General features: G+C 41.4%; 1 protein-coding gene across 1 annotated transcript; it reads right to left on the bottom strand.

Annotated features, from left to right (window-relative positions):
- Window positions 1-524: 524 nt before the first annotated feature.
- On the bottom strand, window positions 525-27524 carry GC (GC vitamin D binding protein). Its single transcript, XM_089526332.1, has 13 exons — window positions 27434-27524; window positions 21191-21260; window positions 18675-18807; window positions 16015-16226; window positions 14459-14591; window positions 13987-14081; window positions 12204-12333; window positions 9765-9967; window positions 8572-8704; window positions 6913-7010; window positions 3230-3362; window positions 2546-2639; window positions 525-648 (listed from the first exon to the last, which is right to left on the bottom strand). The coding sequence occupies exons 1-12, from the start codon at window positions 27492-27494 to the stop codon at window positions 2586-2588; spliced, it is 1455 nt and encodes a 484-aa protein (XP_089382458.1). The 5' UTR covers window positions 27495-27524; the 3' UTR covers window positions 525-648; window positions 2546-2585.

Consider the following 27524-nt stretch of genomic DNA (forward strand, 5'->3'; position numbering starts at 1 on the left):
AAGTCTCTTTTGGATGCTGCATTTTCTTGATGATGCAGTATTGCCATCTGCAGGCTAAAATGGTAAATGTGTGATACCAAAACACTGAGGAGTCAAGTGATATCTTGAACTTTAGATGGAATTGTGATTAGTCTTTTCCTCAAGGCATTTGCAAAAAGGCAGCACATACTTTTTTCTTTGCAGGATAATTCCCTGGAAGTTTGGGGTATGTTAATATGGGGGGAATGCTGCAGAAAAATATTCTCCCATGGAGCAGAGAGGAGAAAACACTAGAAATCACTTGTCTTGTGTGGGAGGATGCAATAGGTAAAGGTTAGCATCCTGATCTTATTGACTGTACAATGGGGAAATGGACTGTGCTTTAGTAAAGCTCAGTAACAATTGCAAAGTTTTTCTCCCATTCAATCTGTAGATCTGTAGAAACTGAGTGCATAAAGTAGTTTTCAGTAACATGTTGAACAGGATATTTTCCTTCTAATATCAAGGCAAATATTCCTGCACTGAAATCTTCATGGCCACAGTGATAAGAATAGAGCCTTTATTATGACTTCAAAAGGTAATACATATGTTGGAAGGCAGCAATGGTACCACAGGCGTGGTAAAAGCCACAGACAGGTGTTCTGTCCCTTAAAGCTTTTCATGTTGCATCTAGAAAAAATGACAAAGAACATTAATTACAATGATCATAGGCAAGAGATACACCAATAAGAAAAATGAATAGGATACACTTGCACAGGAGATGTGCATGACATAATCAAAGGCCTATTGTTTAGTCTGAATTAGAGGATACATATTGGAACCATTGCTGTATGGTGAGATAAATTCCACTGATATAATGAATCTAACTCTAGTAGGAAATAATTATGGGATTTTGACCAAAGGGTTCATGTGCCTCATGTATTTCCAAGATAGTGTAACATTGCCATCTACAGGTTGAAACAGCATGATTGGAGAAGCAGCCAGCTATACCCCTGGAAAAAAGGTAAAGGTTTCCCCTTTGACATGATTATCAAGTTGTGTCCGACTGTAGGGGCAATGCTCATCTTCGTTACTAAGCTGACGGAGCCAGCATCATCAGAGACAACTCTGTGGTCATATGGGCAGCATGACTGAATGGAGAGGTGCATGTAACACTATTACCTTCCCACTGAAGTGGTATCTATTTCTGTACTTGCACTTTTACATGCTTTTGAACTGCTAGGTTGGCAGAAGCTGGGACTAGTGACAGAGCTCACCCCGTCTCATGGTGCTTGGGTCTTACACTGCCAATCTGCCAACTTTGTGATCAGCAGAGTTAACATCTGCCTGTACTGCAGCCATTTACTCAAAAACCACAAGGTTGCGAGTTCAAGACCAGCAAAAGGGCCCAAGCTCGACTCAGGCTTGCATCCTTCCGAGGTCGCTAAAATGAGTACCCAGACTGTTGGGGGCAAATTAGCTTACTTGCTAATTAGCTTACTTGCTGTTCACCGCTATGATCTTTGGAATAGCGGTATATAAATAAAACAAATTATTATTATTAATTATTTATTATCTTAACTGATGAACCACCATGTGCAAAATGGTTATATCAGTGCTGAGATCTTCCAGAGTCCTCTGCAAGCCTCAGTGCTGCTATAATCATTTTGTGCCAGGTAACAGGGACATAGCCAGATGCTTCTTCAGTCCTAGCTGCTGTCCACAAGGCCTGTAAGTCAGTGTGTGTGTGTGTGTGTGTTGGGTGCTGTGAAGTGAGGAAGGAAACACCAAATTCTGTAGTGTCCAAAGAGGGACATATGCAGATATAAGGGAAACTTACACATGTGTATGCTACTAACAGGATGTCAGTGTGTGGATAAATTGTTACTTAGGCTTGAGAAAATGACACTTGCAGAGACTCAAAGGTAGGGTTTTATGGTTTTAAATTATTTTAATATGCTTATATTAACTTTAACTACTGTGCTGCCCTGAGATCCTGCAATATATTAGAACAAGACAAAAATATTTTCTTAAAATCTAATAAGTAAATGACTTGTTCCAAAAATGTAAAATGTTAAAGCAATGTGAATGAATCTTTTGACTGACAAGCAATGAGAATTAGCCAGTTAACATGCAGTCCTTATCCCTGGGATGTGCAAACATGTAGGAAAGAATGCTGTCACCCTCTGCATGGCATTACAGGTTAAACATGTAGAAATCTGATTGGGAGGGGAGTTAGCTTTCCACAGGGCAAATCTCAACATGTGGCATTGAACATTGATTGTACAACTTAAATAAGACACCAAACAAATGCACATGTTCATCCATGCATGATGCATATACCACCACATGAGCTTCTGCACTGTTGAACTGAATACAGGCATTTCACATCAGAAAAAGATGTCCAAACACTTTTGTAAGGGGATGTATGCATGTGTGAGATGCTAGCAGGAGTCTGGACACAAGCTTGCAACCCGATACTAAGGAAGAATGGCAAGAAAATACTAGTGGGATTCAGAAAAACTCAAATTAAGACTTAATAGTCTGTGCACAGACAAAGACACACACTTTGTGATTTCTCACTTACCTGAGCTTCTAACAAGCATTTCTCGAGCATCTTCCCACAATTAGTTCTCCATACATAGGTCAGCAGTACATGTCTGTGCAACTTCAGTTTTTACCTAAAAATAAGAGCAAACACTGAATGGCGATTTCATAATTTTTTGGCTTTCACACACAAACATATAAATTAAGATGACTCTATGGTGAACCTTTCTTGGCAAGATTTGCTCAATGGTGGTTTGGAATTGCCTTCCCTTGAGGCTGAGAGCATATGACTTCCCCAAGGTCACCCAGTGGATTCACAGCTGAGCTGAAAAGCGAACCCTGATCCCCAGACTCAGAACCCAGCACTCAAACCACTGCACCACACTGGCTCTCAAAAGTAGGCAAACACCATTTCAGATCTTTGGTGGGCTACCTCCTGATTTGTCACAATAGCAAGACAATGCTTTTCCTTCTCTGTTCTCATAACATTCCTTTCTTTATTTCTTCTGCCTGCATCCTCAGGAAAATTACCTTGGATACTCGAGCCAAGGACAACTCCTTTCTCTCTAGTTTTTCAGCACAAAGCAACGTGATCAACAATCTTTCAATTTAAACACTCCACTGCAAGTCCTATCATTATTCCTCAGTTGCATCTCACTGTGAGACAATCCCATTCTTTATTAACACTTAAAAAACCACACCAGGTAAGATGGATGACATTTACCTTCAATCCGCAATATAATGGAGGTGCATTCAAAAGGCAACAGGTGGAGGCGAAAGTGGCCCTCTGCTCAATCATTGTGGAAATGGTATCTTCAGTAGCAGTGGGAAACATCTTGATAAAATCCTCTCTTAGCCTGCAGTAAATAGAGTGGTATTACTTTTGTGTGAAAACATGCCAAAGCTTTCACTCACTTTTGGGACTACAACTCCCAGAATCCCCCGTTCAGCATGTTCATCAACTGACCAACTCAAATGTGACCGGAGGGGGGGGGGGGAGCCCTTATGGAATCTCACACAGAGGTGAAGAAATAAAATACCAGACTGAATCCCATTTTGGGATAAGGGTACAATATACACTCAATCAATCAATCAATCAATCAATCAATCAATCAATCAATCAGAGAACATTTCCATCTACCACAAAATACACAAAACTAATAATTTAGGTAGGGGAATATCTGAATTTTTAAAGGGTGGGTAAGAGGTTCCCCTCCAGGTGTTATTGCACTGCAAATCCCATCAGCATTTGCTAGGACAGCCAAAGATGAGAGGGATGATGGGAACTGAAATCCAACAATATCTGGAAGTTGCCCACTCCTGTTTTAAATGGTAATAAAATTCCCAAAGTAGTCTATTCTGCAGAGTAAGAGGACAGGAGCTGAAGAACTCAGAGGCACTTCCCAATTACAGTGTACATTTTTAGCCACCTCAACACACCATATTATGATAAATACAACCATTTATAGGCTATTAAATTATTGGGTTAAACCTTGAGAGCTGGAGTTGTTAGGTTAAACCTTGACAGATAGGGTACAAACATGGTGATAATAATGTCAGATTTCTTATTTTTATAGTGCCTCAAACAACTTGGTGTTACACTGAAGTGGGCAACTGTGGAAGATCAAGGGGGCACATTAGCCTTCCTGGAGATCCTTGAGGGTTGCATCTGCTCCTGCAATTACACATACACACACACACTTCCAAACACACACTATGGGACATGAGGGTATTTTTTGACCTTCCTAGTCCCATAGTTGTGAGCCATTTTGAGGCAAAAAAAGTCCTAAGTTTCATTTTATTTCTGGGGTGGAGCAGTCAAGGGTGGCTCCGGACATGGAAACGCCCTCTATATTCCATAGAGATTGGTTTGGGGCATTTTGGAGCATGTACGTGGAATCTTTCTGGGACCCTGCTAGGGTTGCCATTCATCAGGACCTCCAAACCGGGACAAATGTAGGACAAAATGTTCAAATGTAGGACACATTTTTTTTGTGTCCTACATTTGAATAGGAGCCTCCGAGGCTTTCCCTCTCGGCCTGGGCCCCGCCCTCGGTGGGGGCGGAGCCCAGGCGGGGAGGGACTCATCCCCTTCAGGGAGGCTTTCCCTATGGGCCTGGGCCCCGCCCTCGGTGGGGGCAGGGCCCAAGCGTAGAGGGCCTCCTCCCCTTCAGGGAGGCTTTCCCTGCAGGCCTGGGCCCCGCCCTCAGCGGGGGCGGAGCCCAAGCGGAGAAGGCCTCCTCCCTTTAAGGGAGGCTTTCCCTGTGGGCCTGGGTCCCGCCCTCGTCAGGGGCGGAGCCCAAGCGGAGAGGGACTACTCCCTTTCAGGGAGGCTTTCCCTATGGGCCTGGGCCCCGCCCTCGGCAGGGGTGGAGCCCAAGCAGAGAAGGCCTCCTCCCTTTCAGGAAGGCTTTCCCTGTGGGCCTGGGCCCCGCCCTTGGCAGGGGCGGAGCCCAGGCGGAGAGGGACTCATCCCCTTCAGGGAGGGAGGCTTTCCCTCTGGGCCTGGGCCCCGCCCTCGGCGGGGGCGGAGCCCAAGCGGAGAAGGACTCCTCCCCTTCAGGGAGGCTTTCCCTTTGGGCCTGGGCCCCGCCCTCGGCGGGGGCGGAACTCAGGCAGAGAGGGACTCCTCCCCTTCAGGGAGGCTTTCCCTGCAGGCCTGGGCCCCGCCCTCGGCGGGGGCGGAGCCCAAGCGGAGAGGGCCTCCTCCCTTTCAGGGAGGCTTTCCCTCTGGGCCTGGGCCCCGCCCTTGGCGGGAGCGGAGCCCAGGCGGAGAGGGACTCCTCCCCTTCAGGGAGGCTTTCCCTGCAAGCCTGGGCCCAAGCGGCAAGGGAAAGCCTCCCTCAGCTTGCTATATCTCGCCCGGGAGCAGGGGCCAAACCGGGCCGTGACCGTGCGGCCCCGCCCCAAACCGGGAAAGTCCCGCCCCCAGGCGGGATATGGCAAGCCTACCTGAGCCAGAAAAATGGTCATGGGGGGCTTCATTTTTGCCCACATGAAGAGGAAAAAACTTTATGTATATGGCATGACCTTGTCTACAACATATTACTCTCTAAAAGGGGAAATAAATTTTCATCCACCAGGTTTCAAATGAGAGCCAGTTCGGTTTGAGAGTTGGCCTACAGCAATGGGAGACCAGGGTTCAAATCCCCACTCGGCCATGGAAATCCACTAGGTGACCTTGGCCAAGTCACACTCTCTCAGCCTAAGAGGAAGGGCAAGAACAAATTGTGCCAAGAAAATGCTGTGATGGTATAGCCAGACAGGGGAGGAGGAAGTGCGGGTTGGTTGGGCAGAGCAGGAAAAGGAGGGACAAGAGGACCCAGAGGAGTGGAGAGAAAGGAGGGGTCTACCCAAAGGGTGGAGTATAAAAGGTGAGAGGCAGATGGATGAGAGGAGGGGCGGCGAACGCGGAAGACTGGGGCATGCGGAGGTGGTCGCGGTAGAAAAGAGTGGAGTCACCAGGAGCCCAGGATGGGTAGGCTGCCCAGTGACCCTGCAAGGGAAACATAGTTTATTAAGGGTAGGACCCCATGTAGAGGTGGTTTTACTCGACCCCAGAAGAGAGGGAGACGTTAGATATCCCAATGAAGGGGACTGGCAGAGACAGTCAAAGGAGACCCTGGAGGGCAAATGGTGGGACCCCCGCCGTGACCAGTGGGAACGGCGGCCCAGACCAGAGCTAAAGGAAAAAGCCGAGCTGGAGCATTTGGAGAAGTGTATGGTGGGGAGCCAGCCGGAGGTGGCAACCAACAACCAGAAAAACAATTGAAAGAGAGAGACTGTGAACACTCGAAGTATCTTTGGTGGCGCAACCGAAGACAGGGACAAACAAGGGGTGGTGGAAGTTGTAATAGTGGCAGTTAAAGTAAAGTTTGGAACATTCGAGAACGAATAGTGTGTTTCTTTTGGGCCTGAGGTTTGAACAGTTGCACATGTGTGGAAACCATGTCTCAGGGAGTTAACGTCCTGCCCACAGATGGGTTTGCCTTAGGGATTGCCATAAATCAATAATAGCTTGAAGGCACATGACAACAACAGTGCAATCTGTGGTCTGCAGCATATCATGAAAAGCTTTCACTTTCCTTTTATATGGAGAAAACTGTTAGAATTACAATCTTTTTCTTGTTAGACTGAAATGCAAATGAATCCATGTACTGTATAAATATCTTTCACACAAAAAAATCAGACAAATGTGCTTTCGTTAGTAGGAAAAAGGTGCACAAAATGTGTTCACATTAAGAGCCATCAGGGGGAAAAAAACCTTTTTCGAAAAAGTATGTATCAAATGCAGACAAAACAGAGTGAGAAAAACTAAATCTCAAAGCTGGATGTAAAGCAATGGTGAGATGAAAATGTAGGTGCATTTGGAGAAACACAATGAAACTGAGAAAATAAAAAGTTCACCTCTTCTTGAAATCTAGGAATGGATGATCTGTATAAGCATCACAGAGCTGATTCCCTTTGGAAAGCAATTGAATTAGTTCACTTATTGCCTCAGGTCTCTGAAGGGAAGAAAGAAAACTACAATGTTACATGAACAAAAGACCTTTGTATGTAAAACAAAAAAGAAAAAGAAATTGAGACTTCACTGTATGATAGACCACATCCCACACTTGCAAAGGCCATCACTAGGCTGCATCAGCAGGACTATAGTGTCCAAAATTAAGGGAAGAAATAGCACCATTCTATTCAGCTTTGGATGGACTTAATCTGGTATACCTAGAACATTGTTGTATCCAGTTTTGGGTGTCACAATTCAAGCAGGATGTTGATAATCTGAACTGTGCCCAGAAACATCAGGTCAAGATGGGAAAAGATCTGAAAACCAAGCCCCTTTGGAGGAACAACTTAGGAACCTGGTTATGGTTAGCTTGGAGAAGAGGAGATTTATGAGGTGACATGATAACACTAAGAGACAGAGAGTTGATGTGATAAAATATTTGAAGAGATCACTATATAAAGAGACATTGTAGCACCTTTCAGTCTAGCTGAAAGAAAGAAGTTGGCAGCATGAGCTTTCATGCCAACTTCTTTCTTTCAGTTAGTCTCAAAGGTACTACAAGATATCTTTACGTACTGATTTTACAGACTAGCACAAGTATATCTTTGAATTCTACTACTATTTGAAGAACCTCTTGTCAGTAAGAGTTGTTCAACAGTGGAATGGACTGCCTTTCAGAGTGACACAGTGCTCTTCTTTGGAGGTCTCTAAAGGAAGTTCAAAGGCCATCTCTTGGGAGTGTTTTTTCATGCATGGAATGGAGTTGGACTACATGACTGTTGTGGTGCCTTCCAACCTTATGATTCTGTTATCTTTTTGAACTAAAACTCCCAGAATCCCCTAGCCCACTTGGGATGCTGACTGGAGCATCCTGGAAGTGGCTTTTCAGTTTTTCATACTCTTTGCTAAAGCAATGGTCAGCATTTGGTTCCAGCTCAGCTTTGCCCCCAGTTAGGTTTCTCGCATTAGATGACTCTGAATCCCCATTCTCTTTACATCTTTACTGAATAGGGTTTATGGTAAACAACAAAAATGGGAAGAGGCAAGCTCCAAGCCATCACCATTTTCATTGCCTCAATGTTTTTTCAAAGGGGAAAGTTCTACCTTCTGTTGAGTTTCTCCCTGTGCTCTTAATGGGGATCCTCAATTCAGAAAGTTATCCTCCACATATGGAAGGCGTTGAAATGGGAAAGTTCATGAGTATGTATGGAGCCATGTGCTCCTCCTTCCTCCTGCTTTTATTTTGAATCCTATTTGTAATGGCTGGACAGAGGTGTTTCAAGAGTCTTCCCAATTTGGTTGTACATCCAGCCATACACTGGTCACATGGGTTCAGTTGTGCAACTCTGCCATTCAGTTCAAGGGCTGCATGACATAGTGGAGGATTGCCCAAGCAGTGATTTATGTTACACAACACTCATGATAGATATTAGCCAATGTGTGTGCAGAGGTCTTTCACCTATGGATTTCTACACTGGTTGGAGTTGAACTAGATGGCCTTTAGTATGCCTTCCAACTCCATGAATCTACTACAGGAGAATGCTCAAAACGTTGTATTTTACCTTCTGATTAAAACAAGCATGGACATCTGGGGCACTGCAGCAGGCATTCACTACCTTTTGGCCAGCATCATACAAGGCAGTGTGAATAGCTTCTGGAGCACGTGGAAAAGTCCGAGTCATGTAATATATATAGCTGTAATAGAAAGAAAGTGTTCCACAACCTTTTGCCTTTTGCATCAGCTTAATATTGAGGATGGAGCAAGCTTGTTTTCTGCTGACATGGAGCAATGGATTCAAACTACAGGAACAAGAGTTTCCACCTAAACATTAGGAAGAACATCCTGATGGTAAGAGCTGTTTGACAGTGGAATATGCTGCCTCTGAGTGCAGTGGAGTCTCCTTCTCTGGAGGCCTTTAAACATCTGTTACGGGTCAGGAGTGCTTTGATTGTGTATTTCTGCATGGCAGGGGGTTAGACTGGAAGTCCCTTGTTGTCTCTTCCAACTCTATAATTCTGTGATTCTATCTGAAAGAGTATATCTCATGATATGAATCTGCCAGAATATTAAGATCCTTGTGAGAATGCTCTTGCCACCATCATAGGTCCATTTGGTGAGGATATGGGAGAGACCCTTCTTGGTAGCTCCTCTCAGGCTGTGGAATTCACTTCCATGGGAGGCTAGGCTGGCCATTTGCTGCTGTCATTTTGCCAGTAGGCAAAGACATTGCTATCCAAACAGACACTTAACAATGTCTTTTTAATGGAGTGTCTGTGCTGTATTTTAAACTTTTTAAAAAAATATTCTTTAGCATTCCAAGGCTTTTTAATATGACAGCTTGTTTAAGTGTGCTAACTTTAGGTCATCCCTTCACAGCATAGTGAATTCTGGCCACAGTTACTTAGGGTCTTAGATGAATTCCCATCCAGAGCTTGGAAAAGTTTGTTTCTGGATCACAACTCCCAGAATCCCTAGCCAATCATCAGCAAGTGGTCATGCTTGGAGGGGGGGGGGGGCAATTTTGGAAGTTGTCACCTAAAAAGTAATTCTTCCAAGCACTGTTACAGGAAAGATGACTAAAGAACAGGGGAGTAAGAAGGTTGTCCTGTCTATGCTTATCGTGAAGCAGGATTTAAAATCCTTTAATAACTGCTTACTGATAATGACTTACAATCTTTAATAAGAACACACTTCAATAAATGCCATCCCGTCTCCAAGGTAGGAAGAAAATAGAGTGCTCTTTGGTCCACTTACTCATAGTGTGCTCTCTCTAGCCCTTCACCACAGAGGACTTCTTCACTTGATGGTACATAATGGGGAAGATCAACAGGTTTGGCCCAAGGAAGCGAATAGATGCATAAATATTTCCTCAAGCCATTTACTTCAGAGCAACAATGTTCAACTCTTTCATCCCTAGCTGGAAGTTTTTCACAGATTTTGGCTGTGTGTGCCAGAACCTAGGTCAAAAGAAAAGGCAGTCAATGATTTCAAAAGGAAAGTGAACCAAACAGAAGTGTGCATGGAGAACAATGTCTGCACCAATGGCGACTTCACACCTACACTTACAAAGTTATGACATTTTTATTATGCATTACCAGTGCACATATGCAGCAAGAGTGTACTTACTAGGGGAGGGCAGAATGAAACCATTCTAAAGAAAATAATTTCTTTAGAAAACCTTTTGCTGTGGTTGTGTGCCTTCAGCTGGACTTATGACTATCCCAAGGTGCACCCATCATGGGGTTTTCTTGACAATATGTGTTCAGAGTTTTTCATATATATTCAGAGTTTTGCCCATTGCCTTTGTCTGGGGCTGAGAGAGTGTAACTTGTCCAAGGTCACCTATTGGATTTCCATGGCTGAGCAGGGATTTGAACCCTGGTTGTCCAGAGCCCTAGTTTATCACTCAAACTACTACACCACACTGGCTTTCTCCTACATCATATTTCTTAGTTCCCTGCAGCACTATGCTACAATCTCCATTCAACAGTCATCGAGGGCATAAAAGTGATGACTTTTTCATGCTTTTTGGCTAGGGATGTAGATAGTACTCTGCTCATAAAGAATAAAGAAGGACAGTGAGTCCATAGCCAAGTGGTAATACATTTGCTTTACCTGTATCTGAAAAAAAAAAAGTGTCTTGCCTGAAGGCTCAGAGGGCTGCTACCAGTCAATGCTGAAAATACTGGGCTTGGTTGACCAAAGGGCCTCAACCAGTTTAAGGCAGCTTCTTATAATACTATGGCTGGTATCATCTATGCGACATATGCAAGTGTAAGCTGCTACATGCAGGTGGAGTAAAGTTTGTGGATAATGTGCAATGGTTGTATCCAGCTGACAGCAGCATAAGTGGAGTTCAGCATACAGAACCTCTGTACATATGACAGTATTTTCATGTTTACAGAATGTTTGTCCTTTGTGTGTTATGATATACCAGCCATGCACATTAACGATTTATCAACATATGCTGTGTTATTATTCAAAACAGGGGTTACGTAATGTAAGTATAACATAAATCTAATGGTGGATATTTACACTGTGCTGAAGCAATGTAAGATATGTTAATGTTTTAGACTATTGTTCTATGCAGGCCTATGGTGCCCAGAGTTTCTGGGGATACACAAGCACACATGCAACAATGATAAGGGTTGAATTTAAAGACATAGCCATGTTAGTCTGGAAAATCAGTATGCAAAGGGATCTTGTAGCACCTTTGAGACTAACTGAAAGAAAGACATAGGTAGCATGAGCTTTCATAAGCTTGAGCCTATGTAGGCTCAAATCTATGAAAGTTCATGCTACCAACTTCTTTCTACCAACAATAAGGATTATTGTCCAAGACATCTAGTGGATCCCAGGTTGACAAAGACAGGATAATGAGCAAAAGAAGAGCCTAAACGGCAGTGAACTGTTCAATATTCCTTTCTACATGAAGTTTACTAAGATGATGGGTGGGTAGGTGGAGAATAAGGAAATTCTTTTTGAAATATCATATCAGATCATTAGAGGACTAGTAAAACATATGCCACTCTTGATACTTATATGTAAACCTATCAACATTCCTTTTCAGAGTTAGTTGGATGAAATTCTACACTTATTTCTTTAGGACTGAGATGTCCTTCTGATCAAAATAAATGAGACCTATTTCCAGGTGTGTATGCATAGTTCAGAGCCAGCATGGTGTAGTGGTGAGAGCACTGGAGATTAAGATGACTCTGAAGATTAGGATCTTATTCCCTGTTTGGCCATCGAGTCACTGGGTCGAGTCACACACCCTCAGCCCCCCAAAAAACAATTATAGCTTCTACTTAGGGTCACCATAAGTCAGACATGACTTAAAGGTGCAAACAACAACAACACATAGTTGTGGGCACAATCAGTAGAATTTTATGGTGCAGCTCTTGCTGGATTGTACCATGCTGGAGCCAGTTTGGGGGATTCACCTATTTGAGTTCCTCCATATCAAAATTATTCTGCATTGACAACATGGTAATTTCCGTGAGATAAGCAGGTTAGAGCCTTCTCCAAATAGATGGAGTCCACCAAGACCTACAACTCACAACCTTGACAGTGCTGGAATTTGGGTGTAAGAGAGCCAAGCCATTATTGACAAGTCATATGCTGTTAATCTATTTTAGCTGAATATAACAATAGCCACCAAAATGGAAACTCATTTTGTTCTTGAACACTCACTCCCTTCTGGATGCAGTCCTCTTCCAAAGAATCACAGCACTTGGAAAGCACTTCAGCAGAATCTTCAGCTAGTGATAAGATATCTTCAAAGGAAGCATTTGGACTTCTCTGGGTAAATGTTATGAAATAGCTAGATGTAGCACATAAAATAAGGAATATTTTAGACTGTCTTTGCTACACTAAAGCAACCTGTCTAGTCTTTCTAAGCATTTCCTAGTGCAGATGTTGGCAACATGTGGCTCATCAGATGTTGCTGGGCTACAACTCCCATCATGCATCAAGTTTGCCTATGTTGGCTAGAACTACTGAGAGTTGCAGTACAACAATATCTGGAGGGCGACATGTTTACCCCTCTCCTAGTGATTGTGGAAGAATAAAATGAGCCATAAAAAGAATTTACCAATTTTTGTTACTATTTGTCACCATGGCAATTGGCTTCAGTGCAACATCCCCTCCTTGTAGTATAAATATCCTGATGCAGTATTGTGATATGCTGAGTCAAATACCCCCGACATACTGTAAAACCTCTGAAGCTTCCCCACATAACCATGCCATGTTTTCTGGTAAGAAGATAGGACCAGAGAAGCAGCTGGCTACACCACTGTAACCAAATGCAAAATGATCACAGCAGCACTCAGACACTAGTGGATCACAATGCTGATGTCATCATTTTTGTTAGGTTATTGGGGACACAATCAGTGATCCAATCTGACCACCATAAAGCATGGAATGACTGTGTAAGGCAGCATCTGGAGCTTTTCAAAGAGGAGAGGACTTTGGGCCCAGTAAGGGGTGGAAGAGAATATCAACACATCCACATGTGTAAGGAAGACTTATCTGTGTGGATTCCCCTAACAGAATTCCAGCCATTGTCATGACCTCTGCCCCAAGCAATAATCTAGGACACAAACTTGAACTTAATGCAGACATTCTGCATTGGATAAAAATGGCTTTTGTACTCTCAAGCATGTGCAAGATACCAAAAGGATGTTGACTATTATGTTTCTACCAAAGCTTCTGCCTTGTTTTTTAAACGATGGCTGGAATTCAGTATCAGACATAAGGATGAGTAACTTGGAGTTACATATTTGTAGTGTATCTGTATCCTTGGTTCCTTCAGTAACAATTGTGACAACTGCTGGGCATCAGCCACATACAGAGAAGGGGTCCTGTTCTGCTGGCAATTGCGGCACAGATAATGTTTCTATGCCACTCCTGCCAGCCTGCAAGGTTGTGACAATCAGAAGTAGGACCTCTGTTACACTTCCTTGTTGTAGCTTCTCTGTGTGATGGGAGGAGAGTGGAAATGGCATCTGCTTGTGCCCACATAGCCAGCAGAATGGACCTCTTCCTCCATGCATCCAAATTCCAGTAAAGTATTTCTGAGGTTGGGGCTGAGCTGAGAGACACTACTGAACTACACAATTTAGGTACTTTACATAAGCAGTGTATGCAGAATTCTCGCCAACCTTTTTTTTAAAGTACAAACTTTATGGGGAGAAATGCCAGCCACACCACATTTTCATAACAGAATATTCCTTTTGACTAGGTCCTTTCTGCACTGTCATATCTTGAGGAATAGCAACAGAAAAGTGTCCCCTTGGAAATGACAGCAAACCCACTTATCATCCCACAACAATTGATTGTGCTTTAATCATTCCAATCCAGGCACATTTTGTGTTTTCACCATAACGTAAACATGATCTACCTGAAATTCAAAGGGTGAATATGTAATGGTCTGATCTGCCATAATATGCACGACACATAAAGATTTGCTTTGTACCTGAGCTTTGTTTTATCTTTCCCAAACAAGGCATAGCGGGAGCATGCTTTGTTGGATAGATGTGTAAGTGTCCGAAGAGATTTCCTTTCTAGCCTCTGCAAAATACAAGAAAAGAATTTCACTTATCAGAGATTCAAAGTGGTATGGGAAAAGCTCAAGCCAGCAGGCTGAAAGGGTTTATGGAAGTTCACCATCAAGTTCCTCAACAAAGGATCTCCTGGCTTTATCTCTGATGAGAAATAAGGGACTTCTCTCCCTCCCACACACACTGCAGTGAGGGCATAGCAATGGTGGCTTTTAAGATTCTAGATGCAACAGGGAAGGTCAATATGGGGATGAGAGTGAGGCTGCCAGCACAGTTGCTTGCTGGGATACGACTGTCATTATACCAATGACAATTTCATGCAGTTTACAGGGAAAATCTCATGGAGAAGGCCCACCAAATTTTGTGTTCAGAACAAAAAACACTGACCTCTTTCAATAAGCAGACTGCGGGTTGTGCATGGGCACAGCAAGTTCCAACAATGGACAAGTAGGTTGTCGTAGAAGTCAGCAGCAATGGCAATGGAGTATGGCTATGGTCACTGGAATACTCATATAGAAACCTGGAAGGTGGGCCACAAAAGAGAACGTAAAGAGGTGGCAGGCAAAAAGGGTGGCCAGTATTGTCACTGTAATATACAAATTCCATTGCTGGGTTTTACCATAGTCAGTCTAGCCTAGCTAGTAGCTAGTCATAAGCTTCTAGACATGTGGAGAATAAAAGTGATGGCCTTTCTCTGCTTTTGAAAAAGGAACATTCATGGCATATAAGAAATGCAGAATATAAAAAGGATAGTGAGGCCACAGTTCAGCAGTAGAAGACTTTTCCACCACTCCTCCTTCCATCTACTTTTACTACACTTACACACAGCCCACTACATCATTAAGAAAGAAATAAGATGGAATCATTGTGCAATGTTTGTTGCTGTACCTGTCTGTCTGGAACAAACTGGAGCCTTTGTTGGCTCCAAAGATGAGGAAGATTTTCTCCTTCTCTTAATAATACCAGCGAGAGCTCAGTTGGGAGATTCCAAACCTTTCTTGACTGGGGGTTTCCATGTTGGAGGGATTATTAAAACTGCAACTGCACTTGATTTTATTCAAAATTTTAAAGGAGCTATCCAAAGTCCTGAATCCTGTCGCTCACATATGTTCTGCTCCTTTAGAGTATGGATTAAAATCCAAAACAGGTTCATTAATTAATTGGCATGTACATTTTTAACCTGGTGTATCATCCGACTGTTGAATTCATTCTCAAAAGACTGCAACAAAACCATTATGGGTTGCTTTATATGGAGATTCCAACATTTCATAGAGATTAAGGCTATTAATAGCTATTAGCCATTATGAGCACCTATTTTTCCCAGTATCTCTCATACTAGTTGCTGGATGCTCTAGTGGTTGTATTGGATGCTATATCCTGCTTTCTGAAGTTTGCATAGTTCTGTGGTTGCTCATGGTGGCTGTGGTGGCTGCCAGCTTCCATCTCAGTGAGGCAGTGAATTTGTTCTGGGTTTCAGCCTGAACTTCAAACAAGTTATGTGAGGTTCTGAATTATACTTCCCAAAATACGTTCAGCACCTTGACTAATTCTTTGACACTTTTGACCTAATCTTGAACTTTCATTGCTCCATCATTATGAAACCAACCAGATAGCTCTGGATGCCTGGAAAGAGCAGAGCTTGGTAAAGACTTTTTTGGGGGCTACAACTTCTAGAATTCCACAACCAGCATGGTAGCGAAGAACAATGCTGTCTGGAAGATTCTGTGAGTCATAGTACAGGAAAGTAACATTTCCATGCTATACATTAGACAAGTCTGGTGTGATTTAGAAGGCTCTTCTTACTTTCTTGTTTCTTACAGAATCAGATATAACTAGGCGGTTAAAAACATTGGACCACTTGAAAGGACAAGGAAATCCTGGGTTTTCAAATATGCATCTTCTTCATATGACCCAGTTCACCTGGGTGCATCTCTGTCACTCACCTTTCTGCAAATTCTATGGGATCCTTCTTGAAGGCTTCACAGAGTTCATCATTAGATGGTTCAGCATATGTGAAGAACTCCTTGGGTGGATGTTTCAAGGCTGCCAGGCAGAGCTTTCGAGACAGGCCTTCCTCAGTGCAACATCTAGCTGTGTCCGCATGCTTAGGGAAAGGGGAATTTGGACCACAGGATTTGGCTGAGAGAGCTGAAGACTGAAGTGATGGTATGGGCAGAACAGAAAAGGCAGAAGTGAGAGAAAGAGAGAGACAGAGAAGTTACAAATTTCTTGTAATTAGTTCAAGACATCTTGCTGCATATAGTGAAGGACAAAATGGCATACCCTCCTGATCCCATGTACAGACATTGTCAGGACTGTCAATGGAAATGTACTCCAATGCTTACAAAACTATGGTGATCCACAACTGAAGGTTTATTACACCTTCCCAGAGCTTGAAAAAGAGTCCTTGTTTCAAGCTGGCTGGTCATTATGGGACTGGTATTATGGATTAGATTAGAACCTGGAAAACTTCTTTTTTTGGACTATAGTTTCCCAAATCCTCCTGGCTGCCATGGTGGTTCAAGAGTTCTGGGTGCTGTAGTCCAAAAAGGATTTTTTTCTGGGTTCAGAAGCAGAGGGAATGCAGGTTGTGTGGCACACACAACTCTGTCTTCCAACAGGAAAAGGAAAAGTTGGAATGGAGTACCTTGGATGATGTTGCTGCAAATCTTACTTGTTTCTCAAATAAGTGAACCTAGAATCTCACAACTATCTCAAAGCTGAGGAAAACTGATAGTACAGGCTATCATGTCATTGGCACGAGTCATCTGTTCTGTTTAAAGGAGATATTATTAAAGTTGTTGGAACTTTGTTGATAGCGTGCAGTACCTTTGATAACTCATAAAATCACAGAAACAAAGAATTGCAAAGTTTGAGGTGACCTCATAGACCATAGGTCCAAACTTCCCTAGCTTCTTTTTGAAGATGCTGAGAGAAAGAGGCCCACTAGCTCTCTGGACAATTGGTTCCATTGACAAATCACTCTTACTGTCAATAATTTTCTTCAAATGTTCAAGCAAAATCTACCTCCTGGTAACTTCAAAGCATTAGATCTGGCCCTACCTCTGAATATATTACTCCAATATTAAGATCTCTTCATTGGCTGCCGATCAGCTTCTGGGCACAATACAAAGTGTTGGTTATTACCTTTAAAGCCCTACATGGCTTGGGCTCGAGTTACTTAAGGCAACACGTCTCCCTACACAATCTGCCCTACACTCTTAGAACATCAGGGAAGAAACTATTGGAACATACAAAAACTAGACTACCTACAACTTCCCATAAAGCATTTATAGATGCGGCCTCTAAATTATGGAACAACTTACCAGAAGAGATCCATCTCATTACCACCTTTAGAAGCCTTTAAAAAGGCACTTAAGATGGATCTCTTCCAGTGGGTTTATCCACCTGACCTTTTATAGCTGATTTTATGGAACATTCCCACTCTGACTTGATAGCATGGAAAATTGACGACGATTTGGCCTTTTTAGTGATTGGTAGTAATATTGCTGTTGTTTTACTGAGGCCCATTACAAATGGGCATAAAGTACGGACTGGGTCCGTATTAGGATTGGAAAGGGGCGTCACTTCCGGACGCCCCTAACCTTAATACGGACCGAGTCCGTACAAAATGGCGGTGCCCGTTCCACACGGGGGCCACCATCTTTACATTGCGGACGCACTGCGTCCACATGTCACACAGCACATATGATGCTGCGAGTGCATCATATCCGCGCTTCTTATTTGCAGTGTGGAGGAGCCTTGCAGTTTGGAAGCTGGGGCTCCTCCACACTGCAAATGAAGGCGGCGGCAGACCACCCCTTCTGGGCGGTCTGTAATGCGCCTCTCTGTATTTTTAGATAATATTGTATTTTGTATTGTATTGTGGTTTTTATTCTTTGCTGTAATCCCACCTCAAGAGGAGAGGAGGGAAATACAAATAAAATGTATTATTATTATTGTTGTTGTTGTTGTTGTTGTTGGGCAGCAGAGAACAAACCTGCTCCTTTGCTCTGTGACAGTCCTTGAGATATTTAAAGAATGCAGCCATGTCACCCCTCAACTTTCTTTTCATCAGGCTGAACACGCCCAATTCCTCAGTTTCTCTCCATATGTTTTGTTCTCCATGTTTCTTATCATCCTTGTTACGCTTCTCTGAACCTGTTCCAACTTGTCTTATTTTAAGATGTCTTAAAACAAGGTGCCCAGAAATGAACATGGTGAAGCCTGACTAATACAGAATATAGTTTGATTATTATGTTCCTTGATGTGGAACCTATGGTTTTATTAATGCAGGCTAAATTATTATTTGCCTTCTTTGCTGCAGCATTACACTTCTGGCTCATGCCCAATTTACAGTATGATTTGCAATGATCCTAAGGTCCTTTTCACATGTACTGCTGCTAAGCTAAGTCTTTCCCATCCAATGCCTGTGCATTTGGTTTTTGCAGCCTAAATGGAGAATTTTGTATTTGTCTCTGTTAAATTTAATTTAGTATATGGACTAAAACTAGCAGTGGGTTCATTGACACAATGAAATGGAAGCCACAAATTGATGTTGCTGGATGTATCAATAGCAGTGAAGGAAGCTTGAGGAATGTACCTCAGTGGTATAGCACTCGGCGTCAGCCCCTTCAACACAGCATTTTTCTGCAAGTGCCACAATCTCATTCACAATGCTGATTACTTCTTCATACGTAGCACTGGAATACTTTCTGCTGTTCAAGACAATTGATCTGTAGAGAAACCAGAAAGATACATAATGCTCCTCCAGAAAAAAGAATTCTGTCCTGATAATTCACATTTATATATTTTAATCTTGCCAAAATATGGAAGATTCAGTGCAACTTCTAAAATGAAACAGACAAAAGGAGATGAGAACTGGGCCACAAAGAAGAACAAACATTTATGTTCTTTTAGCTCATTTAAATTTGCACCATACTCCTTGTCTTTTCTTCAGTTTGATTCTCTTCTCTTTTCTTTGGTTCAACTTTAAATTTGATTTTTTAATGTGTGATAATAATGTGACATCTTTCCTATTTCATGTCAAGGATCCTTTCAGTTCTCTTGGCTAAAAATTTTGGAATAAAATTTCAGATTTGAAAATATTCCTTGGAGGACTATGGCCTGAAACAGATGATCCAAATAAACTGGTTTCCACCCACTTTTGAGGTGCAGTGTTTAGATGACTCATGCCTTGAAACTGGGTTGAAACTATGTCCAAGCTGCACTCCAGAGCTAAAAACTGGAGCAAAAAGAAGCTGAACTTTTTTGACTTTTCCCGGAAAATGTGCACCTTGTACATAGAAATGTCCTGACTCCAGACTGGTTCTAAAGAAGTGATCTATCCTAACCCTAAATCCTAATTGTGCATATAAATGCCCCAATGCCCAGTTCCGTTCTCTTTTCCCCTCCCTCCACCAGCAGAATTAGTCTGCTCTAAATTCTATATTTGATACCAATCAACCACTGTTTGCAACCTACAGTGTTAATCCCCTAGACACATGTGCCCAAAGGCATTCCTAAAAAGAAGCTTTATTTTTAGAGGCTTTATTGACTGAGGTATGCCTATATGTATCAGCAGTGGACAAATGGTCTTTGGGCTAATTTTTGCCTCCAGGACTTGCCATGGGCTGTGACAGGCCCAGAGATGCTCTCAAAGTAAACCAAAAATAGCCAGTAAAGTCCAAGCCCTATATCTGTGGGAGATACATTGTCTCCTGGCTATAATCATAAATAAATTAACATTCAGTGTGGAAGTTGGGGGCTAGTTTGATTTGGAGTTAACTCTAAACTCAAAGATTATGATGAAAATACTAAAAGCTATTTCTAATTTTTTAAAAAGAATGCTATATTTCTGCTGGAGGTTGACCATAGGGTCATGTTGGAGAACCTCCAGATGCCTACAGAAGTGATCCCTCTAGGCATCTGGAGGTCAAGCACAATTTTATGGTCAACCTGTGGCAGACGTTGACCACAGAGTCATGCTGGAGGACCTCAGGATCCCTAGAGGTATTTGACTATAGAGGACTTCCTGATGCCCAGAAATATTTTTTCCAAACCAGGATAAGAGAAACTGTGGTTACCGATCCCATGGATACAGGGGTTGAATGGTAGTCTACTGCAGATTTTATTTAAGTGATAATAGTGGCTTTCACATTGGGAGTTTAATGCATTTGCTCTCAGTTTTATTCCAAAGGAACTTTCCAAGGTGTTGAACCAATTTTAAGGGGAAGGGTTCAGTCCTTTGGAGAGCTCTTTTCACATCTGTAATAAAACCTAGTGTGCATTCACCACTCTCCTGACATGGAAGCCACCAGCCACCACTGTTTCATATTTTCACTGCTGTTTCAGGATGAATTATCCAAAATTGTATTCTGAGTGAACTCCTGGGAGCTTCTAGGAACTGGAACATGCATTTCATTGATATGGGGGAGGACGGGTATGAAAGAGGGCTGCCTATGCTCTGTGCTACATGAGGCCAGTAGCACTTTGTCCATCCCTTATTTATACCAAAATACTTCTCCCTGCTCCTGGAGATGAAAACTCCTGCAACTGGTTTGTTGATGTAGATCCACACAATTGCTTGCATGTGTGGGATCTCCTTGGCAGTGTTTTTATGTGGCTGTGAGGATTCTTAGGATGAATTTCTGAACTTAACGTTTTGCCATTTCACTGCTTTGCAAGCAGCAATATTGACATCTTTGTTTCTGCTCTTAACTATTGTCAACAGCGGACATTTTACTAATTCATCCAGTTTAAAAAACAAAATAAAACATACACACGTAAATTCTAGGTTCTGGAAGGCCATGTCAACAATGTACTATTTTTGGTGTTGGCTACAGCCTAGCCTGCCAGATTGTGACTATCCAAAACAATGAATTCTTCCGGTACCCCCACCTAATCCATCTGATTCTGCTCTGGCTCTGATTTATCTGTCTCTTACCCAGAATTGGCATTTTCTTGAAACCAGAATTAGCATTTTTGAAACCTTACTCAGAAACTGTTAGTGATAGAACATCTCCTTCATTGCTCAGATGTCCACATTTGGTGTCCAGAATGCTAGCAAGACTAAACATGGGTCTGTGAATCAGCATGGCATGCATTCAATATACGTACATGCTACGGAACTTATCTTTTCCCAAGCTGTTGAATTCTTGACAGATTTTCTCTTGGAAGTAATCTCGTCCTAAAAACAAAACAAAACACAGAAAGGAGGAATAGCAATTAATTAAAATGAAATTTCATATTTCAAATTTTTTTTAAAAAAAGAAACAATAGGAGTACATTTTTGAATATAATTTTATGAAAAAAGAAAGAGAAAAGCTCAGTTTCAATGAAACGCAGCTACTTTTAATGTTCAGAATCTATTTGATTCCTCCTTCTTCATTTCCTTTGATTGATTTTTTTTGGGGGGGGGGTTGAAGCTACAATTGCATACTTAATTATTCTAGAAACCAGATGCTTCAACATCAACCTCAAGCCATGTCTCCATTTTTATTCTGGTAAAACTAATGTTTAATTTGATGCATCCTGCAAGTACAAATACACAAATCTGACTTTTCTTAAAAGTATGAGTATATTCATTACACGAACATCTAAGACTACATGTTAAAAACATAAACATCCCATCATATTGAAAATAAATAGCTCAAAAACAGAAAACTAGCACTTCAGGGTAGGTCTAGGAGAGAATCGATCACCCTGATACATTTACTTTCCACATAGAGGGAACTTGTGTGTGAATGTGACATCAACAATAGTGTGGCCCTTAGGTCTATACTGATCCCCTAAAATGTTCCACTGCCCTCAAGTGTTCTAGAAAGTGTCATCAAGGAGCCAAAAATGTGTATCTGTCTTTCAAGAAGCTGCCTACAAGAGCTCCATTTAAATTTCCCTCCTCTAGATTCTGGACTGATTATGGCAGAGAGTAATAATCCCTACATAATTTTGGTTATAGAATCATAGGAGATTATCACAGGGGAATGGGATAAGGATGGGATCGCTCCCCTGTCCTTATCCCATCCTTAACCCTGTTGGCGCAAAAGGTTTTCAGATTGTTGCATTGATCTTGTCATTAACCACCATTAACCCGTCATTAACGAGAACTTCCACTGGGAGTGTTTTGATTGGTATTCTGCATGGCAGGGGATTGGTCTAGATGGCCCTTGGGGGTCTCTTCCACCTCTATGATTCTGTGATTGACTTTTATTGCTTTCCCTTTTCCCTGTAATTCTATGGACAATTTGGAGTGAAACCTAATATGTGATCAATCCAGTTTGAGAGTCCTTTCCTCCTATAACTTCTCAATACAACATATAAAATTTTAAGGTGATTTAACTTCACCCACCGAAAGTTTTGCCTGTATATTTCCAACACCTTTGATTTGGAATAGTCTAATATATTATTTTTCTGTCTCTCTCTGCCTCTGCTTCCATTGTTCCTTCTCACACATTTATGCCAGCTTTATGGTGTGGCATGTCACCACTCCCAGATTCTGATTCTCTTCTCTTTTCTTCTCTGACAAGAAACCAGAATAAACATCTTGCTTCCCATAAACCATCCATCCATTGGCCATTTTGAACCATTAATAAAAACTCTTTTGTCAAACTGCAGATTCTGAACCAGGAGAAAATAATCAGGTCTGAATTTTTTTACCAAATTCAGGCCTATATGCAAATTGATGGACACTTATAGAATGAAATCTGAATATATCAGAATTTTGTAGTTGGTTTTGCAGGATTTGGGGGGGGGGCTTTCTCTACTATACACATTTTAATGTACGTTTTTGAAAGGGGAAATGCACACAGAATGCATACTATGAGGGGGGAATGTTTGCAAAAGAGATCCTTGCATCTTTTCACCCAGACAAAAGTTTGCTGTGCCTGGATGGACCAGAAGAGGGTGATATTGTGCTGTGCACTATTGTAATGGGAAATATTTGGTTCCATAAATTCAGAATGATCTTTGCTCATCTCACACAGAACAGAGCAGTTCCTATAAAACAACACCCTCCACCTCTATTGTGAAACCACACAAGAAAATGTTGGGATGCAGGCAGTCACAATATGTACCAAAGGACTTGTTAATGAATAGCTTAATCCTACAAAGTGGTATCGATTTAGTTGCAGAAGTGTGTTGGCTGGACTTTCTAAGCCACTGCCATCAGATTAAGAGCAAAGGGAAAGCTGGAAGCATGATGACGACCTTTACATTAGCTTTCATGGAGCATGTCCCTTGTGAGAAGATTAAATCAAAATCAAGACTGAATTTGCAGTTTATATTACAGTGTTCAGTAGCCTCCTGCTCTTTACCTCAATCCGGGGCAGGGGGGGAGGGCAGGCAAGTATTTTGTTTTTGGAGTATTAGTTGAGTGTTGAACTATGATTCTGGAGACCAGGATTTGAACCCCTGCTAGGCCACAGAAACCCATTGATTGTCCTTGAGCAAGTCACACTCTCAGCCTCAGAGGGAGGCAAAGGCAAACTTCCTCGGAACAAACCTTTCCAATAAAAGCCCATGATAAGTTTGTCTTAGGGTCATTATACATTGGAAATGATTTGAAGGTATTTGGTTTCCTAAATTCATAATGGTCTTGAAGACTCAGAGAGTTGTGCTCATTGGGATGGCCACGTAACATGCTAAGTGAAAAAAGGGAGGGGGGAAAAAGACGACAGACATCCTTGCATTTTCGAAGAAGTGTTCTAGTCATCTCTAGGAAGTTCTAAATATTTTTATCACTAATATTTAGAGCCAGCATGGGGTAGTTGTTTGAGTGTTGGATGATGACTTTGGAAACCAGGGTCAATACCCTACTCAGCCAAGAAACCCACTGGGTGTCCTTGGACAAGACACTTGCTCTCAACCGCAGGGAAAGGCAATGGCAAGCCTCCTCTGAACAAACCTTGCCAAGAAACCACATGATGGGTTCGCCTTAGGATCTCCAGAAGCCAGAAACAATGTGAAGGCATGCAACAACAACAAATTCTGCTTTTGAGACTGAAGTTTTTAAAAGTATGGACTTCTTTTGGCAGTCCATGGTCTCCACAGAACTCTCTCATAGCATAACCTTTGAAACAAGTTGATTATTTTTCTGCTGCAACAAAAAAGCTACAGAGTCGTGTTGCATCCATCCTTGAACAGAATTGGGGAATCCTTGAACAGAAAGCATCATTGTAAAGGGTCAAGAACAGCTAGAGAATGCTGTTTTCACTTATGCTCTCAGCCAAAAGTTGCTGCTCATTGGACATCTCTGCTTTAAAAGAACAAATGGTCTGTCTGTGATGATGTCTTCAGCTGAGCAAAAGAAGGAGACAGGGGTCTGAAAGCAAGGCCTACTTGATCAGCTGTTTTAAAAAGTATTTCCAGTCCCCTTCCCCAATTCCTCAGTGTCAGAAGCTCCATGAAACCGATTCCTCTCTAGATTTACAACTATATTTTATTATTTATTTGTTTCAAAGATTTACATCACAGCACTCTCCCCCAATGGAATTTCTCACCTGATGCCCTCCAGTTGTTCTGGACTGCCCATGATGGCAGGGGATAATAATAATAATAATAAAATTTTATTTTTATACCGCCTTTCCATTGATCAAAGCGGCTTAACAACATATACAGCTCACAACATATACATTAAAAACATGAATACATTAAAAACCCCCACATACAAACGAAATAAACCATATGGGGATGATGGGGTTAGCAGTACTCCAACACACATGGAGGGCATCAGATTGGGAATGGTTGATTTGTAGGCTCTAAATGAGGGCCATGTCTCTAACCCTGCATTTTATTTTTAATACTTTATTAAAGCATTCTACTCCCAGTTCTCCAAAAAATTCAAACTGTTGTTTGTTTCCAGCATTTATCAGTCAGTGGCTAGGTTTTTTTTAAAAAAATCCACAACCCCAAAACACATTTTTGTTAGGGTTTTTTTTTTTTTTTTTTTTTGCATTAGTGTCTTAATGAAAAAATCCCTGCTAATTATATCATTGCTGTGAAACATTGCTTTATATATTTCATTTGATTTCATTTTCATTCATTTATTTATGGTCAGAGAAAGTTTTATGTTTTTATGTTTTATGTATTAGAAAGCTTGGCCAACCATGTTTTAATGCTTTCTAACATTAACAGTCCAATGTTAACAGGCTTTGATATGATCTACATTTTCAATAAAGCTTTGGGAATTATATTGAGAAGTTCGTATCCTATATATAGGACTATAGGACTACATCAATATAGGACTAAATCAGAAAACTAAATAGCAAAATGCAGTTCAGGTACTATGGCCACTAGCTTAAATAATACTTATTCTTAAAAAAAGGGATCCTTTAAAGCAAGTCTTTTTTTGGTGGAACATATGTTAATTGAAGGATTTGTTCCTGAATTGCATTTCTTGTATTATAAAATAAAGTGATTAAAAAGAAGCAACCGACACTAGATACTGGTCTAACTATGAACAATTGCCAATAAACGGTTCAAGTTAAAATGTTTAAATTCAGTCACTATTGTTCCAGACTTTTTTTTTTTAAGAATAATCAATTAAACATCTAGGAGTTTTTTAAAAAAGTCATTTGGTTTAAACCATGGTTTGTCCTGTTTTAAGTCTGCTGCTCTCTTTATCTATGACCTCTGTGTCCCAAGATGCATTTCTCCATTTGCAGAATCATTTTTGCAGGTTTGCCAGGGAGCCTTTCAATTTATCACATCAAGAAAATCCAATTAGAGCTTTAATAAAACACAACATCACTGCAACTGCCTCTCCAGAGTAACTGAAGCACTAATTTCCATGTAATTTGTAGTGTTTTAGGCTCAGGGAAATACTTTGGGGATTAATGGGAGTGCAAGTGAATGAGTGAGTGAGCGCGCGAGAACATTTTCTACTTTTCAAACACAGCAAAATGGGTTTATCGGGTGACTAGAGAGCTCATTTTGGACTTCCAAAGAAAGCCTCTGAAGTGAAGGTAGACTTAATCTTTGCAGTAAATGAGATACAAGTTCTGGGAGTTTTTATATCAGCTGGAACATCAGGTGGCGAGGTACTTGAATGTATTCCCAGTAGACAAGACAGATTTTTGTGGAAAGGAGATAGGAAGCAGTTTTCGAGCAAATTGGTATCCATCAAGGTGTTTTTGTTATAGTTCCCATCACCCCTAGCCAGTAGGGTCAGAGGTCAGGGATGATAGAAGCTGTAGTCGAAAGTCAAATCACCACTCTGACAGCTCCACCAGCTGCTGTTCTGTTTCTGGGCATAATTCAAAAGTGCTGATTATGACCTATAAAGCCCTATATGGCTTAGGTCCAGGCTATCTCATAGTCAGTACACTTGACACCTCCGTATACTTTAGCCATGGATTCCACCATACACAACTGGAAAATATTTTAAATATATATACTGTATATATTCATGTATAAGACTAGAAATTGTAGTCAAAAAAGTGACCCCACAAAAATTGAAATGACTTTTTCATGGATCCATGTAAGTATTGCACTTTAACTCTTATTAAAAAAGGAACCATCCCCTGGTGAAAGGCAAGTGCATAATCTGTCCTGGAAGCACCGACCGTCCTCTATTTTCTCACCAATCCAGCCTTTAGTATGAACACAGACAGTTATACCTGATGGAATTTTGTGCGTTCTTTGCCATTGTTTTCCTTTGCTTCCTCTTTTACATCCTTTGTGACATGCTCCTAGGTTTTACCCTCAACTTATCTACAGGTCATATCAAAATCCATAATTTTGTCCCCATATTGCCTTCGAGTTGTACATGAGACCAACGTATAGTCAAGTATATATGGTAAATTCCAAAAATCCAACCTTGATATTACCATTTTATATAAAGGACACTAGTTTACCATTGCATTTAATTGTATTTAACGGAACTACAACATCCACAGAGTTTGATATCCATGGGTAGCCCTATATTTGGCAAATATTGTCTGAAGAAACTGTACTGTTAACATTCCAGATGTGATAATTTCCTGCCAAACCAAATTAGACATAATGTATTTTATGTTTCCAAAGTAACAAAATGACTTTTGATCTGTAATGGTACTAACATAGCATTCTCCAACTTCCCTGAAAATTTCCAGTTTTTTTTTTCTAAAAAGAAAACCTGGGGGAAAAAAGTTTTTTATCCCCATGGCTCAGTTTTTGCATCTCTAGTCAGGATTAAAACACAGGGATCACCAGACGATTGTATTTATCTATTCATTTGTGTTTATACTGTGAAGGCCTGGACTACCTCTGAAAAAAGAAAGTCAGCACCTTTCTTTTGTTATAGATGTCTAGCCAAAGCCTTTTTTGTTTGATTTTTACATAGCAACAACACATTGTGTATGTGTAAAGGTTTAAAATCCTTACCTCTCTCGAGAGCATGGCTGCATGTTAACACCAGTAGAAAGATGCTGATCACGGCCTTCATTTTTCTTCTCTGATAATCCCAGGAAAGGAA

This window comes from Sceloporus occidentalis, unplaced genomic scaffold, assembly GCF_023333645.1.
Source record: "Sceloporus occidentalis isolate IW3139 unplaced genomic scaffold, rSceOcc1.0.p SCAF_5, whole genome shotgun sequence".
Lineage (NCBI taxonomy): Eukaryota > Metazoa > Chordata > Lepidosauria > Squamata > Phrynosomatidae > Sceloporus > Sceloporus occidentalis.